The sequence below is a fragment of the Xenopus tropicalis genome, chromosome 8, assembly GCF_000004195.4.
Source record: "Xenopus tropicalis strain Nigerian chromosome 8, UCB_Xtro_10.0, whole genome shotgun sequence".
In the NCBI taxonomy this organism is placed as follows: Eukaryota; Metazoa; Chordata; class Amphibia; order Anura; family Pipidae; genus Xenopus; species Xenopus tropicalis.
The window spans coordinates 82,197,822-82,216,179 of NC_030684.2; the positions used below are offsets into that span (position 1 = coordinate 82,197,822).

The following is an 18,358-nucleotide window of genomic DNA, read 5'->3' on the forward strand; positions in this document are numbered from 1 at the left end:
TATATCACATGTAAAAATGTATCCTACCAAAAGTCAGATATGTGACCAGTTCTGATGGCCCCTTCCTCTTTGCTATAGGGCCTTTAAAGAGTCAGTACAATAAACTGTGTACCTTCACATGTGTGCATATAAGTATACCATATATTTGCAGCTCTCATAAATAAAATATTATGTGCAGATCTTACCATCAGGGCTTACTCAGAACCAGGGAGTAATCCAGATTGTAGCAGGACAAAACTCTTACAATATGCAGAACAGTCAATAACATTTAGTTAACAAATACAGCAGGCATTGTAGCTACCTAGGCGAAAACACAAAACTATGCAATTTTGTACCCATATGCAAACTGTGTGTCTGCACACAGGCAAACACCGTGCCTGTCAGTGCAAAGGCACTGCAGGGCACTTGGGAGCACATCAGCTTCTCTCCAGCTGTGGAGAAAATGTAGGCAGAGAGAGAGGCTGAGGCTGTGCCATTAGGCTATAATGCAAGTGCCTATCTGCCTATCAACAGAACAATGGGCATGTAACAAGATAACAGCTTTTCATAAAGGATCACATCTTCTGAAGGATTCAGCTGCCTGAATTGATAGGAGCTCCCTGTCTGCATTGTACCAGCACCCCATGTGACTATTTTGGTTTAGTTCAACCTCTCTTGTGCTGTTATTCTTTCAAGGATATAATAAGGTAATGCCCCACTTTTACTTTGAGATTTTTTTTTTGACTGCATATTAAAAGTGGAGAATCTCCAATTCAAAAGTTAGGTTATCTATATATTTTATTTATTTTCTGTATGACCTTTTCTCTGTTTATACAGTATATCAGAACCATGTGCATTACAGAATTTCTGACCTTTGTTACATTCTCTTTTTAAACTCTGAGGAAAAGGACTATTGCAACTTGATGCGGTTAACTTGCTTGAGGCGCTTCATTGTACAAACTGATAAAAAAAAGACTGGGTGCATTAGTTCATTCATTCCTTTCCTGCCTTTTCTTTCTTTTTCAGTTTTCCAGTGCCAAAGTTTCATACTCAAAAGTTACAAAAAAATACTATCACTTTTCTTAAAGAAATCACTGGCATTTCTTCCTTTCGAAACCCTCTACCAGAAGATCCATAGTAAAGCAAACAAAACGGCCTATGCTTATGCTCTGTTTATCCAGTATTCTGGTTATTATTGTGCCCAGTAGCAGCATCAGCGCTTTGACTGACTTGTCAGGATCGCACTAGTAATTTTGAGATCATCTGTCAAGAAAGGGGATGGTCAATTTACTCTGCACTCACTGCAAAAGTGGATAAATGCCTGTACACGCATATATACTCACTCTAGCTACTGCCTTTGCCACCTCTAAACCATGCTTTCTTTCATCCACTCCAGTGGTAACATGGTAGAGGTATGGAGGGTTTAAAGTATCCTCAGCAGGTTGTTTTGTCTGTCTGCCTTCTTGCTGTCTAGGAAATGATTTTGCACTTACCGGTAATCTGTGTTTGTTGTGGTATTGCACTCTCTTGCTGTTGCACTGAATGAGGGTAGTCAAAACTACTAACAATCTGTGAGTTATATCCAGTGCAGACTCAGTGTGTGGTTATATTACCATTACAAGAGGAGTTAGCCATATGTCTTTATACCACAGATGCACCCAATCCACAATTTTAGAATTCATCCAAATACCAAATGTACCACGAAAAATTAGTCTGAATTCAAACTCTAATTTGCATACTCAAATTAGAACAATCCCCCCCAAAAAATATAGTATCTGAAAAAAATTGTCACTTGGTTTTATTTGATATTTAGGTTTGATATCTCCAGTGATGTTGCCCATAGCAACCAATCAGCATTAAGATTAACAGTCAAGTTCAACCTACAAGTTAGAAATCAAAGCAAAGACCTAATTGGTTGCTACAGAGAATATCACCATTGATATTTATCTCCATTCTTAGTAAGCACACCCCTTGGTTTGGCCAGGCATTTAGAATTTGGCCGAACCCAACTCCTGCAAAAATTGCTGGGATTCTACTGTATCCCAAACCAAATCTGCCATTTGCTGCATCACAATTTGCTATACAAGCAAATTAATTAAACAGATTATCTGCATATGGATGACATAAGAATATAAAAAAGAAAAATTATTTGTACACTGAAAAGCGTGATAATTGTTGGAAAAATAGTGAATCATACCCAGCTACTGGTTACTTATGGGTATAGAAACGTCAGCTGGAGTTTCCAAATTACCATTTATTTATTCAAGACAACAAACGGGTGTTACATATTTCAGAAATCCATGTGCTATGTACATAAACAATTGGCAGTTAGACTTCCCATGCACAAAAACAGGCACCTTACAGCTTTGCTACTGAGTGAACAATATGATACTCCTGTGACCTTGCTTCCATTTAAGGGGCAGATTTATAAGTTTAGAGCTCAATACATAAAAACTCACCATGCTCTATTCATTCCTATGGGATTTTAAGAAGTGTATTTATCAGTTGGTGAACCCACCCATGTAACTTTCACCCATTGATAAATGTTTTTAAAAACCCCAATAGTCAATAGAATGTGGGCATACATTTATGTATTAAGTGCTAAACTCAAATTTTGATAAATCTGCCCCTAAATACAGACTGTGTGACCACATTGTGATTCATATGCACACCTGAGCCCATGCATTGAAATGTCTGTGCAACTGTAGTGGTTCACTTAATGTAGAACACAGTGTGACATGGCTTTGTCATTGTTATCTGTGCACGCTCTACTATTTCAGTTTTGATATGTCTTTTTAGTATTTCACACTAGTTTGTTCCACTGGACCCCATAGAAGAAAGGATGAGTCTTTATCTTCTGGGCTCCCCCAGGACCAGAACCAAGGCGCTTACCAGGATCATAGCACAGGAGCTGGCAAAAAAATATGTACATGTTGAGAAAATTAAGTGTTTGCCTTGACTGAAGGGATGACTCCACCAACAGCACAGAGAAGGATAACTAGGGAATTCAAGACAGGAAAGGTGAACAGGAAATCTAATCACAAGCAAATTTTAAATGAAACCAGGGCAAGTACTAAGAACAACAGTTTAATCAATCATATGGGATAAAAAGATAGAAATGAAATAATTCTCACCTCAGTGAGCAGAGAAATGGCAGCAGAAGTAAGAGTGTTTGGAAAAGGGACCTGCATGTGAGCATTAACTCCGGAAGTTAAACTGTCATAGAGAGACTGGAGAAAGAAACAGTGAAACAATTATCTACCATCACTGAGACACAATAAATACTTCAATAACTCTCACCACCTAACCTGTCCAGTTAGCATCTCATAAAGCAGGACTCCCAGACTCCACCAATCACAGGCTTCATTCACGGTGCCCACTCCCAGGACCTCTGAATGGATGATAGAAGAAGCTGGGTGTTAACAACTACGTTTGCATTGCTGCAAAAAGTATTTGTGTCACTTTATACCATTATAACAATTGTAAATATGTTACAGTTATTAATTTGTGCTCCTCTGAGCTGCAGAAGTTATTTGCTGGATCATGTTAAAGTACAAAAAGACTTGTTCTTAAAGGTACTATACACCCTAAACATTGCAGGGGGCCTTACCCTATACAGTATATCACATATAACCACCCATATGTAAAACACTGTTATATATAAATGAAGCCTTGTCTTAAAAATATACTTTACTCTTAGTTTAAGTAGTACAGTCCACCCTCTAAGGGTGTATGAGGCACTGCACTCACATACTTGCTAAATGGATAGAGCTGTCTCTTTTATTCCCAAACTTTCTGTTAGAGCTGCATTATTTCCTGTCAGGGGATGAGTGAGTGACACACAGACAACATCACAACATGGTGACTCAAAAGGAAAATATGTAAAATGACAATATTTACTGATCTATATACCAAATAATAAGATTCTTTGCTGGTTCACTTATGGTATAAATTATCTGTTGTGCTGAATGTATAGTTCTTTAAGCAATATCACGTTAGCCTGATAGCTGCCCACCTGGTGCCACATAAAGACGCTCTGCTGCATCTGGGCAGTAGGTAATCTCCACTTCACGCCACTGCCCAAAGTATGTCAGATAAACATCACCTGGTACAGAAAGGAGACAATGCTCTGAGTGGAATTTAAAGTAAAAAGACCAAAGACTAAGAACTCCCAAGCAGGAAACCATTAGAGCAGGGATTCTTAACATGAGTCAGGACCCAAAATTTGGTTACCATGATCCCTAAATAAAGTGACATTTTTCTCCTACAACAGAAAATAATAAGTAAAATAAGCTGCATAGCTGTTTCTGAACCAGTGTTTTGGTTGCCAAGCTAATTTGCCACATAAATGTAAAAAAAAATAAAAGACAGCAGTAGAGGATGTTTATTTTACATGGCAAACATATTCAGCAGTTTCAGGATTTCCATATAACCCATTCCCAAGCATACAAGAGAATATAACATACATTTATTTTTACACTAATAGATGTAGTGCCATTTGTTCTTTTTGCTTGTTTTTTTAATTCTTATTTGGTTTTAAAATAAATGAGCTTGTAGCACTTTCACAACTCCATGCATCATGCGGACACCAGGATATGATGCAATTCCTAGATAGAGCAACCAAGCACCTTAAATTAAAAAAAGCTTATACTATATCAATTTTTTTCACTATAATGCTTGACTCAGTCTCAGGGACAGTCGTTTATGGCCCTGTTCTAATCATTTTGGCCCTGTGAAATTCAATAAGTATATTAATTTGACAGCTCTGAGAAAGCCTTATACATTTCCTGCTAAAACCCCTCAGTAATAGGCTATGATTAGTAAGAAAGACAAATATAAGGTTAATACATTCCTTACCACTGTCATCCAGTAACAGGTTGCGAGGATTCAAATCTCTACATAGCACACCTTCCTGGTGAAGAGTTTCCAGAGCCAGAATAAGCTGTGCTCCCCACAATCTGACTTGTGATTCTAAGATGCATCCAACTGGCTCACTGCACAATCCACTGGAGTTACTAGGGTCACACAACTCTGTCAGGTGACTGGGTGGGCTATGAATAAATGTTGCCAATGGCTGACAGTCATTCTCAGGGCCCAGAACTTGTTTAGGGCTTGAAGTGGGCAAAATATTAGTTTGTTGGAAGTCAATACTTTGGCTCTTGGTCTGATATTTCCTGAGCTGTCCCCACAGACAGCCTCCTAGAGAAAGACATTTAAAGAAAACGTGTGTATGAAATTAGCAACTATTGTTTGGAAAACCAAATGAGATTAAGAACTGAGGCAGATCTAAATCTTCAATGCACAACATGAGAGCCAGGAGAAGTCATGCCAGTAATTAAGATGACTTGTTTTTCAGATGTTTGCTGTTTTTAAAAAAAATGGGCAATGTGCATTAAACATTGGTCATGGATTGAGATTTGTAAAGGCAATGTTCATTGTTAAATAAGAGGATGCCAACTGGTTTTCAAGTACTGACTGGTGCCATAGGGAAAGGCAATAAACACTTGCAAAGGGATATTTAGCAAAATTAAAACTCAGAAAGTCATCAGATGGAATATGGGGAAAGTAGGAGGAAAGGATAAGAATTCAGAGAGTTTTCTCACCCGGGATGTACTGCAACTGAAGGTGCAAAGAATCATCGCTCACATAAAATCTCTGGAGTTGGACCATGAAGGGAACACACTGAGGTATAATAGTGACTGTTCCATGTCCAGAACGTCCAGACTTCATTAAAGACTAGGAGAGAATTAAATATAGAACATTACTTATTACATACATTTATTATTAAATATACATTGAAATTATGCCAGTAATTAGAAATATACAGTAACAAAGAAAAGGTAATAGCCAGGGACACTTATTAACCAAATAATCTTGTGTGTATAATTCTGTTTTTTTATCTTTAATAGTCTAACAAAGGAAACTAAAGTAAGGTTGATGTTAAAGAAAACCAATCCCCCAGAATGAATACTTAACCAACAGATAGGTCACTTAACATAATATAAACTATTTAAGAATCTCTCCAAACTGGAATATATATATATCAGTAAATATTGCTCTTTTACATCCTTTCCCTTAATCCACCATTTTGTGATAGTCTGTGTGCTCCCTCAGAGATCACGACCAGAAATAATGCAGCTCTAACTGTAACAGGAAGTAATGTGGAAACAAAAGGCAGAACGCTGTCCATTCATTGGCTGATGTTGCCTAGCATGTATGTGTGCTTTGGCTTGTTTGAGTGCACTGTGAATCCTATGATCCCAGGGGATGGCCCTTAATTTTTAAACTGGCAATTTTCTATTTAGGATTACCCAATAGCACATACTACTAAAAGTATAGTTTTATGAAAATGGTTTATTTAGATGGAGCAGGGTTTTACATATGAGCCTGTTTATGCAATACATTTTTATAGAGACCCATATTGTCTGGGAGCATAGTTTTCCTTTAAGCAGTACAGTGACAATGTGGATTAGAATGAACATGAAGAGTAGGCATTATAAATGGTGAGAAAGGTTTGCCATAAAAAGATCAGGAGGCCATATTTGTGTAGCCCTGGGAATGCCAAGATGGCAGACAAACTCTAAAACATGCTGTACAACTGTTAAATGGGGGAGATAGATCAATGAGGATTAGTGAGGAATAGCCAAGGCAAAGGGTAAAAGTGAGAGGCAACAGGTAATAAGTAAAAGCTTACCTTTTTACCCTTTTTTAGGATTTTGTGTTTAATGATACATTAAAGAGGAAACAGTAAAACTAGTGGCCTAAATTCTATGATACTGGAATATGCAGCCCTAAAACATAAATGTCGTTTATAGGACAATGATCCATTTAGCAAAGAAATTCACAGCCGCAAATGTTTGTGGATCTCAGCTAATTCAATAATATCACAGGCCATCTCAAGGGTCTAGATGAAGTATTCTAACATGGATTACATTTTAACGGAAGAAAAATGTCAGATTTAATCATTGTCGGCAGGATCATTTCTACCTTTTATCCACAAACCCTCACTGGTCAATGCCACTCCTAGTGGCTATGCACGTGAATTGTTAGATATAGCTAGTGTGGGAGAGACTGAGATGCAGAAAATTGGAAAAAAACATGCATACCAATTATGTAAATGGTGAATAACATCTATCATATAAACATTATAAAGTCAGATTACACCCTGGCATTACCATCAATTACTTCTTAAGTTGAGTACACAAAAATAAGCAGAGCTCAAAAGGGTATCACACCAAGTCAAAGTGATGAAGACGGGATAAAATGCTTTTTATGTTTATGCAAAGAGCAATTTTTGATCTACCGAATGAGGCACTAGCTGGAGAAGTGACAAAAAGGCAGTGAAGAGATAAAACATAATACAAAGTTAAAACCAAAGAGGACTGGTGTTGATTACCTTAAGCACAAATGTGGATTCTGTGCACGGATCATGAACCAACTGCACCTAAAATACAGAAAGCTCAATTTCAGAGTGAGGGACAATATTTGTTAGCAGTGATTGTGTTGTATTTTGTAGAAAAGTCTGTTTGCAACTTGATCTGTCTTTTATTCATGGAAGTTTCAATACTAGAAACCTTCACTAAAAAATCAATCTTTTAGCTCACTTTTTGTGTTAAAAATCAAGACAACATAGTGGGATTTAAGAGAAGAAACATTTCTGAATGTTTTCTCATTTACAGCCTTAAACAATATTTTGGCTGGTGATCTGCACCAATTTTACACATAATGTAACTTTACCTTGCCGATGATCTTTAGGATTTTGCAGTTCTTTAAGTTTTCAACTGCAGCACTTAAGGCTCTAATAGGTCGAAATCTGAGACTGCTGTAACCCTGTGTAAATAGCAAACAACCAGTTTATTAAAATTACTATGTGCCAATAACCAGTCATAACAAGACATTGCAAAAACCGGTTGAGTAGGGCCCCTTCACTGCCTTGAGCTTACAGGGGCCCCATATACACCTAGTTTCTGTATTATACACTAGATCTGGTCTAGCTATTGCTACAAAATTGATACCCTGATAACATTCTCCAGCATGAAAGATCTTTGTATTGAAATAATAAAGATTTTGGCCACTCTGCTACACAAAAATCAAGTCACAAGTAAAAAGCAGCTTTACACTCTACAATTCTTATTCCATATAAATAAACACTCTTTGTCTGGTACTTTCCTTGGTGTCACTCACCTCTGTTGCACCACAGACATTTCCCACGGGCCGTTGTAAGTGGCAATTAAATATTTCTTCAGCGCGTTTTAAATATTGTGAGATTTTGCGTTTTACAGCATCACGACGCTCCCTGCTTGGATCAACTAACAGCAAATGAGGGAAATACAAGATGAAAATGAAGAAATACACAGGCCAAGACATTAAGGAAGGTAGAAATCATTGGAGGAGAGGCAAAAAAGAACATATGGAAGAATGAAAACTATGTTACAAATGGGGATGCGCAAATTAGTGCAAAATTCATCAGATGAACAAAATATGTTGGATGTACATAGATATGGGAGCAAGGAAAGTGAAAAATATATGTATTTATGAATGCTTGAACTATAATTTTTAGATTGAATAATAGCTTTTAATCCACTACATACCAATATAATAATGTGAAAAATATCAGATGCAAAAAAAATTATAAAGGGTATAGTAAATTGGCTGGTAAAATGCTCACAATTTCATTCTGTTAAATAAACAGAAATCTAATCCTAAGGTGTAATAATAATGATTTCTGGAACATGTAATATGAAATATGCATGATTTATGTGTCATATGTGTTCAAAAATGTTGATAAGGTCAATGACCTAAGTTTACATGATATAAAATAGACTGAACAGTGCAAACCTGTGACTCCACTGAGCAGCAGTTCCACCCCATGCTTATAATGGCTGAAAGCTGCCTCGTACTCCTCATTGACATCCCTCTCAAGAGCCACATGCAACTGCTTGGCTGCATCCACAAGGTAATCTCGTTTTGAGAGAGTCTTAGGGCCTGAGGTCTGTTCAACAACTCCTGTAAATCCAACTCTGTACTGATTGGACAGTTCCCCTTCACTGCACATGGCCAACACAAAAGGTCCGTAAAAGGAGCAGTCTGTAGGAGTCCTGAATGTTAATTTATAATACAAAACAATGAGAAGAATTTCACATGTGTGTATAACCTGATTGGACCACATTTGTCACAAACAGTATTTCACACGTGGCTATACAGAACTCATACGTGTTTTGTATCCCATATCTGGCAGAATACATATTTGCATTCCATACTTAATTCCATATTTAATTACAATATACAGAGGTTTGGCACCATACAAATACTTGACCCTAGACATTTAACATAGCAGCTTCCACCTTATTTGATATGTTCTTGCCACTCCTCGGATTTATTAATTTATTTGTATGTATTTCACTTCTTAACTAGGGAGGGACAAAAGTGTTACATATTAAATATGAAGGAAGAAAAAGAAAGAAACAGAAAAAGAAATTAAATATTTGTAGTAATGTACTGGTATTACTTACAGACATACACAAAAACATATAAATGCACATGCATCATACACAGGACACTTACACAAACTCTAACAGGATTACAGTCAAGTGACTACTTGGACATGGATCGTGGGGTAGGGCCAGTGGCACGCAGCAGCTGGAAAATGCTATGTGGGTACAATGGTAGGAGTTGAGAGATGGTAACTTGAGTATAATAGCAGGAGTGGCCGAGGCTTAAAACAGAGAGAATGGATGGGCAGAGGAGCACAGTGAGCTGAAATATGAAAATTTGGTTACAAAATTACAAAGAGCTAAGAAGTACAAAAAGTACAAAAGCTAAGATTGGTAAGGTGAAGTGAGTGGAGAAACTAAAAAATGCTAAAGCTGGCCATACATGTGGCGATCTAATGATGTTTCGTGCGACCATCGGTTGCACGAAACATTGTCAGATCTGCCACACACAGTCAGGGCTGAAACAGCAGATAAGGAGGTAGAAACAATAGGATTTCTACCTCCTTCTGCCGATTCAGCCCTGACGGCAGATTTTGGTCAGGCGCCTTCTATGGCGCCCAATCAAAATTTTCTAACCTGGCCGATCGGCGAGTCGTCCGATATCAGCAGCTTCCTTAGAAAATTTTGACCAAAATCTGCTGTCAGGGCTGAATCGGCAGAAGGAGGTAGAAATCCTATTGTTTCTACCTCCTTATCTGCTGTTTCAGCCCTGCCTGTGTGTGACGGAAACATCTTCAGATCGCCACGTGTATGGCCAGCTTAAGTCATAGTAAAGTGAAGGGAACATGCAACCTTTTTATAGGAACACATAATTTTGCCAAAACAATACCCTTTATTGGACAAATTTGTATTTGTAGACTAAAACAATGGAAAAAAACATAGGCACAGTAGTGCAGTCACAGAGTAGCAGTATTTAAATCTAGAAAGTAAAAAAACATGTTGCCTAGTCATCATTCCTTAGTTGTTGAATTAATTACGTATTCTTTTCCTTGCTTCCATCCAAAGCAAATTATCAAATAAATATTGTTAGGGAAAGATGATACCAATATGTGCAGGATTACTGCTACAAAGTGATTAAAGGCATTCTGCAGCACTAAACCTGTGCAAGTTGGAAAGTTTCCCTAACAATATTTATTTAAATCCAAAAAGTGCTTCAACAAAATGACAAAACACCCACTCACAATGCTAAATGCAAGGCAGCCTCTGGTATAACAGCGTGTGTAGAGGGTGTAAAGTATAACAGCACAGAAGATGATCAGGACCACTGGAGACAAAGGTTTAAACTAAAGCCCAAAGAGCCTCTTTAAGAGTAAGAAAAAGATCCTTGAGGCTGTAAGTATGAACCTATGTTGCCATGTGATAGAGAAGAATAATGCCATGCTTTGTACCATACACTAATCAGCAATTAGAGTTTAGTGATATCAATAATTTGCCTACAAGGAACCCTACTGGGAGATGGATGCATGGGTAACCTTTACAAAAAGACTGAGCACTGTCACATGATAATCAAATCTCTGTCTGTGTGCAGCCCCTGGAGAATCATTGCGTACTGCCTTTACAGCAGCAGTACATTAACTCATTAGGTGGATTTCATCGACCTCAGGAACCTAAAATATAGATGTAAAATATAGTGCAATATGTACAACATGCTATTAAATGATATATAATTTAGATAACAAATTAGGTATCTTTGTGTGTTTTTTCACCATGAATACAAGCCTTGTATTAGTGCAACTGTTTTATCATAAATTACACTGCATTTGTGTAAGACTGTATGAGAAACGTAGAAACACCCTATGTAACAAACACATACACACTTACATATATATACTGTGCATCCAAGAGACTTGTACGCCTAGAAATACCTACAGTTAACAGAGTTGGCCCCTTCCTCTGCATTCATCTGTGAAGACGCAGGATTTTCTGTCATAAAATCAGGGACTCGGCTCCTACACATTCACTCTCAAGCTTTAACCACCATCCTTTTCCCATGCCCCCACCTCTTCTTTCACCTCCTCCTTATTCCTGTTATTCTAGTTGATGATGTCATTCAGCAGCCTATAATGAACCACCAATGACTAAGCTGCTGCATCTTAAAGGCCCAATGTCAAATAACTATATCACAGCTGAGGGCTGCTATTGAGCCAAAAAGCGCTTTGAAAAACTATACTGGAAGAAAAAAAACATCTGCAGAGTGCTGTTTTTTACATTCAAGGACACATGCACAAATTATTCATATAAAGTAAACCAGCAGCATAAATTCATTACAAATTTGTAAGATTAAGGTGTGTGTTGCTTTTATTCTCAAGTGGGTTTAACAGAAAATTGGAAAAATTACCCAAATTCATACATTAAAAAAGCTTTAAGCAAATTTCAACAAAGCAAAGCAGGTACTACTCATTTGGGCATGATTTCATAGACTGCTTGTGTCCAACAAATGTGTGGGCTCTGAAATATCATCCTAAAAATTTTCGTACCATGACGATTGGCCCCTTAGTCGGACAGGTTAGAAAATGTTGGTTGAATAACGATAAAATCTGCACATGTATTGTGCATCTGACGATTTCCTTGGGGGACCTACACGCATTTCCAGGAAGTCAGTTTCGTACAATTGGCGTCTGTTAGTTTTAGATCGTTGCATGTAAACAATCAATCCATATCAGATGTTCTTCAGAAGACTAAAATCTGAATGCATATGGCCTTTAGGCTGATGCCACACGAGGCGTAGGGCTGAAATTTTCGGCAAGCGGAAAAACGCTTGCCAAAAATTCAGCCCTACGCCTGCTACTTGTGCCTGCACCCGAACAAATGGGATACGCTCGAGTGCAGGCACATGTAGCCGATATACGCATGAAAACGCGAGAGAATGCAAAGTCTCGTGTTTTCATGCGTATATTGGCTACATGTGCCTGCACCCGCTTGCCGAAAATTTCAGCCCTACGCCTCGTGTGGCATCAGCCTTAGCCTATACCACCCACCCAGTCGTTAGAATTTACTGGTCACATGTTTGAAAGGAAATGGATTGCTATGGGTTACTATACCCAAACATTGCTTTTTTAATTACCTAAAAATCTTGTAAGACTTAGATTGTTGTACTTAGATCTGAGCAGAAGTGATGAGGGAATTTTTTCGCCAGGCATGGATTTGCAGCAAATTTCTGCATTTCGCCATTGGGAAATTGTTTTGTGAAACTTCCATGACAATTCGCAGAGGAAAAATTCGCTACGTGTAAACAAATTTCGTCGCGTGTCAAAATGGACACGGTCGCGTCAGAAAAGGGTGGGCAACAACAACTGCGTATGCCATCCCACCGGCGATTTAAATTTTCACAGGTGGGATGGCATTTCGGGGAGATTTGTTGCTGGCGACTAATTTCCTTATGTGCCGCAGCCCTTATTATGTGGTGTAAAAAATGGTGATAAAATTTGCCAGACTTCACCGTATAATAAAGTGTAATTTTTAATTAAGTTTTTTTCTTAAAGCAACTTCCGCCACAAACAGCCTCAAATCTGGCATTGGGATGGCGTAAAATAAAACACACCTTGATAAATTTGCACAGCTTTTTAAAAAAATCATTTTACACAGTATAATAAACCCCATGTCTATGTGCGCCTCACTGACAAAAATGAAAACCTAATATTAAAGATCCTTCTTCCCCTGTATTTCACCATCACGAAAAAAGAAAGCCGGCCATTTTGTAAACTACATTTCCCAACCTCCTTAGTCAGCCATTGACAGGGCGAAAGTTTAGTAAAAGTTCCAAGGCTTTGTAGCTGGGCACTGCACAGAAAGCGGCAGACCCTCGGTGTGAGTGACACAAACACCCATTTATACACATGCGTGCCCCGGCCGCCTACCACTAACCCCTATCGTCTTACAGTGCGCTTGCGCAACACTTCTACACAGTGACTTGCAGGCGGCACGCCTTGGCCTATTCTGATGACGTCTAATCGTGCCATGTTGGTGCTCCCGTAAACTGAGACCGCGTCCATCTTGGTGCTCACAGTAACCATGCCGGGGATAGCTGAGAAGGAGTCGGAGCTGTCAGAGCGGATTGAGGCTTTTGTGGCTCAGTTGAAGCGAGGCGGAGGGCGACCAAATTCTGAGGAAACGGCAAGGGACACAGTGGGGCTGTTGAGGCGCATAATAGCGCAGGCTCGGTGGGGAAATGCCGGTAAGGCCGCAGGCAAAGCTGGGCTGTTTTGTTGTCATTTTTATAGTGCCTTCAAAGTGCATATTCGGTATGAATTGGCCATTCAGTTATATGCCTGTCTAGATTTGATGTTGTGTATTGTCTACCACACCGAAGCCTCTGATTATCACATTAGGAGCCGGTTATATTGGACTTGCCCTGCACATGTGTCTTATTTTCTTATAAATTCAAAAATTTCTTTAAGAAACTATATGTTAGTTTTGCATGATTTCCAAGCTTCACTTTATTTTGCCTTTGCCCCATACCCAGCAAATTCAAACAAAATATGTTGTCAAAGAAAAATAATTTTGAATGGAGCTGAATTTTGAAATATAGAGCTAAGATAAACTGGAATGGTTTCCTTTCTTCTCTCCTCCCTTCAAATTTCAGCATTTTCCCCTGTATAGAATTATTTTCTATGTGTATACACCAGCACAGCACAGCAGCTAAATAGAAACAAACAACTGGCTTTGTACAAGGCTTTGCACAGCACTGAGGCAGACTCGGCGGCACTTGCCAACACTGGGCAAAGCTACACCTGGTCAGTAATCACTCATTAGCGTTTCTCATCATTTACTGCTTTACAGTGTTCAGCGATCTTCTTTAGGCTGTAGCTCAGTTTGCAAAATTCTGTTTTGTATGGAGCGTTGTTTTATCAACAGTCTTGGCCAGATAGTTAGAGCATTGTTAGTTGTGTTAGTGCTTTCACTCTACACTGTGAAAAGTGTGTAACTGAAGCACTAAAGGGAAAAACTAAAGCTCCTGTTATACTTAAAGCAGTCTGATTTTTTTAATTGGTTATATTGATGAAAAAATTATTAAATAACCATAACTGGTTTTGCCACTTTCTTGTCTCAGGAGAGCTGATGGAGATTATCCGTAGAGAAGGAAGACGTATGACAGCAGCTCAGCCATCTGAAACCACAGTGGGGAACATGGTACGTCGGGTGCTGAAACTCATTCGTGAGGAGTATGGCAGGTGAGTCCCTTTCTTCTATGATAATAAAACAGTTATGAGAACATTATTCTTTTCAATTTTATATTGACATAAGGGTTTCTTTGCCATCATTTAGTCCTAACCATAATGTGCTGTTTCACACTACTTTGCTTGTTGTAGATCTAGAACATAAATAGTCTTGCCCCTATAAAATTGATTGCCCATTGTATTATCTGCTGTATTGTATTGGCACATCAAATTGCTACAGTCCCTAAATACCTTAAAGTTACTCCATTAGTGGCAGAAGTCAGTGCATTGTCAGGAGTACTCTGTAAAGGGGAAGGATAATGCTTATTTAGGACTGTTATCCATCACCAAAAGTTAGATGTTATAATGACAGACAGCTTGGTGGAATAGTTCTTAAAGCTATTGTTATTTCAGGTAAAATCTTTTGTGGCAAGAAAATGTCCCTCTTTTGTTTTTGGTAGATCCCCTTTGGTGGAGAAGCTGCTGTGGGTAACTTGGGAAGGAGAGCAATTCTGCCGTTCTTACTGTAGTTTCTAAGTCACCTTCCATGACAGCATTCACCAAAGTCTCCTCCATGTTGGAGCTGGGTTACCTAGACTAATGCATGTGGAAGGGGGTGCCTATCTAATAGGAGCAACCAAACCACCTTTCTTTCCAGAAATAATTCTTTTGGTTACTGCTGCCATGTAACATGAATTGGAAAAGAAAATAAGGTAAAAAAGAATTGAGCTTTTAAATTCAGAACCTGTCCTTTTTATCTTTCAAATTATAGCTTTGTTGCAAGGATACAGTATGAATTTCAAACTGGAGACCAAGAATACACAACTGCACATTCTAAGAAAGTTAATACATCATACTAAAAGCTAACCTGGTTTGCTAGTATCTGCAGTGTCATCAATAATACATGGTAATAAACTGTACTGTGTTTCACAGGCTGCGTGGCTGCAGTGAGGAGAATGACCAGCAGGAATCCCTACATAGGCTGATTACAGCAGAGAGACTGAGCGATGATTTTAATACTACACTTCCTCTGCTGAAAGCCAATGTCATTGAGGCAGTTAATGAGCTGCTGATAGAACTGGGTGAGAATTAATTACCAAACTATTGTTAATGACAATACCATCTACATCATTTTTTTTAACATCTTCTCTTGTTTCTGTCTCCCCGTAGAGGGAACTACTGATAATATTGCTATCCAGGCCAAAGAACACATTCACTCAAATGAAGTAATCATGACCATTGGGAGATCACGCACAGTGCAACTGTTTTTGGAGGAAGCTGCTCGTAAACGCACATTTCATGTCATTGTAGCAGAGTGTGCACCCTTTTGTCAGGTAGATGGCATAACATTTACCCTGTATGCCAGCTTTTGACAGTCTGCACTTGACATGTGATCTTTTAAATATTATTTCTCCCTCTAGGGCCATGACATGGCGGCCAGTTTGTCAAAAGCTGGTATTGAAACCACTGTAATTCCAGATGCTGCTATTTTTGCTGTTATGTCAAGGGTGAATAAGGTGAGAACATGACAATAACCTTGTATATCCTAGTGCCAGTATCTAGATAGACTATTTACAGAAGAAAAAACATTTTATCCATTACAGGTTATAATTGGTACAAAGACCATTCTTGCCAATGGCTCATTACGTGCAGTATCTGGCACTCATACGTTAGCCTTAGCAGCAAGGCATCACTCTACTCCTCTGATAGTCTGTGCACCAATGTTCAAGCTGTCCCCACAGGTAACACAAACAGCTGTTTATTTCTTGATATCCCTACTTAGTCCCTTTAGTAGGTACAATTAGTAGGTAGGCAGAAAGTCTACTAAGTCTGCCTTTTGCTTTATTTTATTTTCTCCAGTTCCCCAATGAAGAAGATTCCTTTCACAAATTTGTATCGCCACAGGAAGTTCTGCCATTTTCAGAAGGTATGTGTAAGAAACTACCATAACATACAGAAGGGACAGAGATGCCACCAGCAAGAACTGTTAAATTATGTCTTGTTTGTAAATATCCCTAAAGATGTTAATTGGTGGTTGAGATCTAATGAAGAAGAGCCATTCAAGATAATATTCCTTGCATGTTTGGGATTATTATCATGCTTGAAAATGAATCATCTTCTGCCTTATGTTAAAGAAATAAATAAGGGCAGATCTATAAAAACCAAACTGCTGTTATAACTTGTATGTATGCCTATCCATATATTCTTACATGCACCAATTCTGCAACTTGACACATTTCTGCGTAGAATCATTTTCAATAACTTCTACTTTCCAAAGTTTGATGGCACAGACCTGGCAGTGTTATGTGGTGTATCTTGGGCTGCATGTTTAATGCGGAGAGCATAGGTCTCAAATGTTTAAATTAAAGGAGAACTATTACAGAAATTGAAATATAATGTAAGCTTTATCATACTAAAATTAGAAACCTTCTAATTATAATCAATTAAGCATTCTGTGCTGTTTTTGAAATAATCAAGTTCTCTTCACTATCCTCCTCTCTGCAATTTGATTCTCTTCATTTCAATTTGGGGGTGGGGAGTGTGTATTAGATGATGCATTGGTGCTCACTATTTCTACATGCAGGATTTGTGTTTAAGTTATTTGAGTTACATCTGCTGGGAAAGGGACCCCTGGTAATTTTAATGTTAACATATATAATAAAACTTTTGTATTTTACTCTTTTAGGTGAGATTCTTTCTCAGGTCAGTGCTTATTGCCCAATTTTTGACCACGTACCTCCAGAACTGATCACATTGTTTATTTCAAACATCGGAGGAAATGCACCATCATACATCTATCGCCTGATGAGCGAGCTGTACCACCCATCAGACCACGAACTGTGATGGAGAGCCTCTGCAGAGTGACTGTTCTGCCTCCAGTATCATTAGTGTGGCATTTCTCAGCACAGTGAATCTCACTTTCATGCTTTTGTCCTTCACCATTGTAAATAAATGGTTCAGACTGGAAGAACCTATAACATGTCTGGAAATCTTGCTCATGTAGTAAGCCAATGTAGTGCTGCTGGGTATCTACAAAGTGCAACTGCTCTTAAATTTATATATTTTTTTTGTGCTGCATCAATTTAAAGGAGAATGAAAGGTAGAATAAAACAAAGTCTCCCATACTGGAATCTCCTAATATCCATATTATGGTTTTTTATACATGTTTTATGCATCTTATTAGAAGCGTCATAAAAAAAAATTATGGAGTCTCATTTCATTATGAAAAAAGAAGGCAAGAGGTAATCAGCACATGAAAATATCACTTAAACTAAGAGCAGAGTTTTTCAGCAATAACAACTTTTAACAAGTATTTAAGTATGTACCAGGTGTATATATTGCAATTTCTGCCTACTGTTCCAGGCAGATGTGCTCCAGCCCAGTGTAGTGTTCATAAAGCAGAAGAAAAGTTACAATCACTGGGGGGTGCCAAAATGTTAGGCACCCCCCAGTTATTGTAATTGCTTACCTGAAACATCCGGCAGGTGCTCCTGTTGGGAGAAAACTGCACCAGCCAGAGTGTAGGTGAGTGAGTGTTCCTCTTCCTCCTTCGGTCTTCGTGCATGCGCAGTAGAGTGAAGTAGAGTGTAAAGCCGACTTTTAACAACAAAAAAAAAAAAGCTGTCTGTTTCTCTCAGCAGTGCATGCATAGGCCCCAGGATTGCTGCTGCCTTCATTCTGGGGGTATCATGTAAGCAATTACAATCACTAAGGGGGTGCCTAACATTT

At 38.5% G+C, this 18,358-nt stretch overlaps 2 protein-coding genes across 5 annotated transcripts; one reads left to right on the top strand and one right to left on the bottom strand.

Annotated features, from left to right (window-relative positions):
* Positions 1–2,213: 2,213 nt before the first annotated feature.
* On the bottom strand, positions 2,214–13,283 carry rps6kl1 (ribosomal protein S6 kinase like 1). 4 transcript variants are annotated; one of them, XM_031891421.1, is made up of 13 exons: positions 13,190–13,280; positions 11,343–11,531; positions 9,544–9,735; positions 8,818–9,077; positions 8,164–8,288; positions 7,717–7,809; positions 7,376–7,423; positions 5,583–5,715; positions 4,837–5,178; positions 3,995–4,084; positions 3,288–3,370; positions 3,114–3,209; positions 2,214–2,890 (listed from the first exon to the last, which is right to left on the bottom strand). In XM_031891421.1, exons 4-13 carry the CDS (start codon positions 9,032–9,034, stop codon positions 2,783–2,785), a joined length of 1,335 nt encoding a protein of 444 aa, XP_031747281.1. In that variant the 5' UTR covers positions 9,035–9,077; positions 9,544–9,735; positions 11,343–11,531; positions 13,190–13,280; the 3' UTR covers positions 2,214–2,782. The 4 variants fall into 4 exon arrangements, with proteins under 4 accessions (XP_031747281.1, XP_017952279.2, XP_017952281.2 ...); XM_018096790.2 differs by lacking the exon at positions 9,544–9,735; XM_018096792.2 differs by lacking the exons at positions 9,544–9,735; positions 11,343–11,531 and having other exon boundaries at positions 13,190–13,283.
* Positions 13,284–13,475: 192 nt separating this feature from the next.
* On the top strand, positions 13,476–17,754 carry eif2b2 (eukaryotic translation initiation factor 2B subunit beta). The gene is given in 8 exon segments (NM_001171515.1): positions 13,476–13,647; positions 14,524–14,644; positions 15,563–15,711; positions 15,800–15,963; positions 16,051–16,146; positions 16,234–16,371; positions 16,490–16,556; positions 17,316–17,754. Coding segments are annotated over 8 exon segments (1,056 nt in total). The 5' UTR covers positions 13,476–13,484; the 3' UTR covers positions 17,474–17,754.
* The last annotated feature ends 604 nt before the right edge of the window (positions 17,755–18,358 follow it).

Coding starts and splice junctions, on each gene's coding strand:
- rps6kl1 (XM_031891420.1), bottom strand. Junction 7,810..8,163: donor ATGTCTGTGGTGCAACAGAG/GTGAGTGACACC, acceptor CTATTTACACAG/GGTTACAGCAGTCTCAGATT. Junction 5,179..5,582: donor TCAGTTGCAGTACATCCCGG/GTGAGAAAACTC, acceptor GTCTTTCTCTAG/GAGGCTGTCTGTGGGGACAG.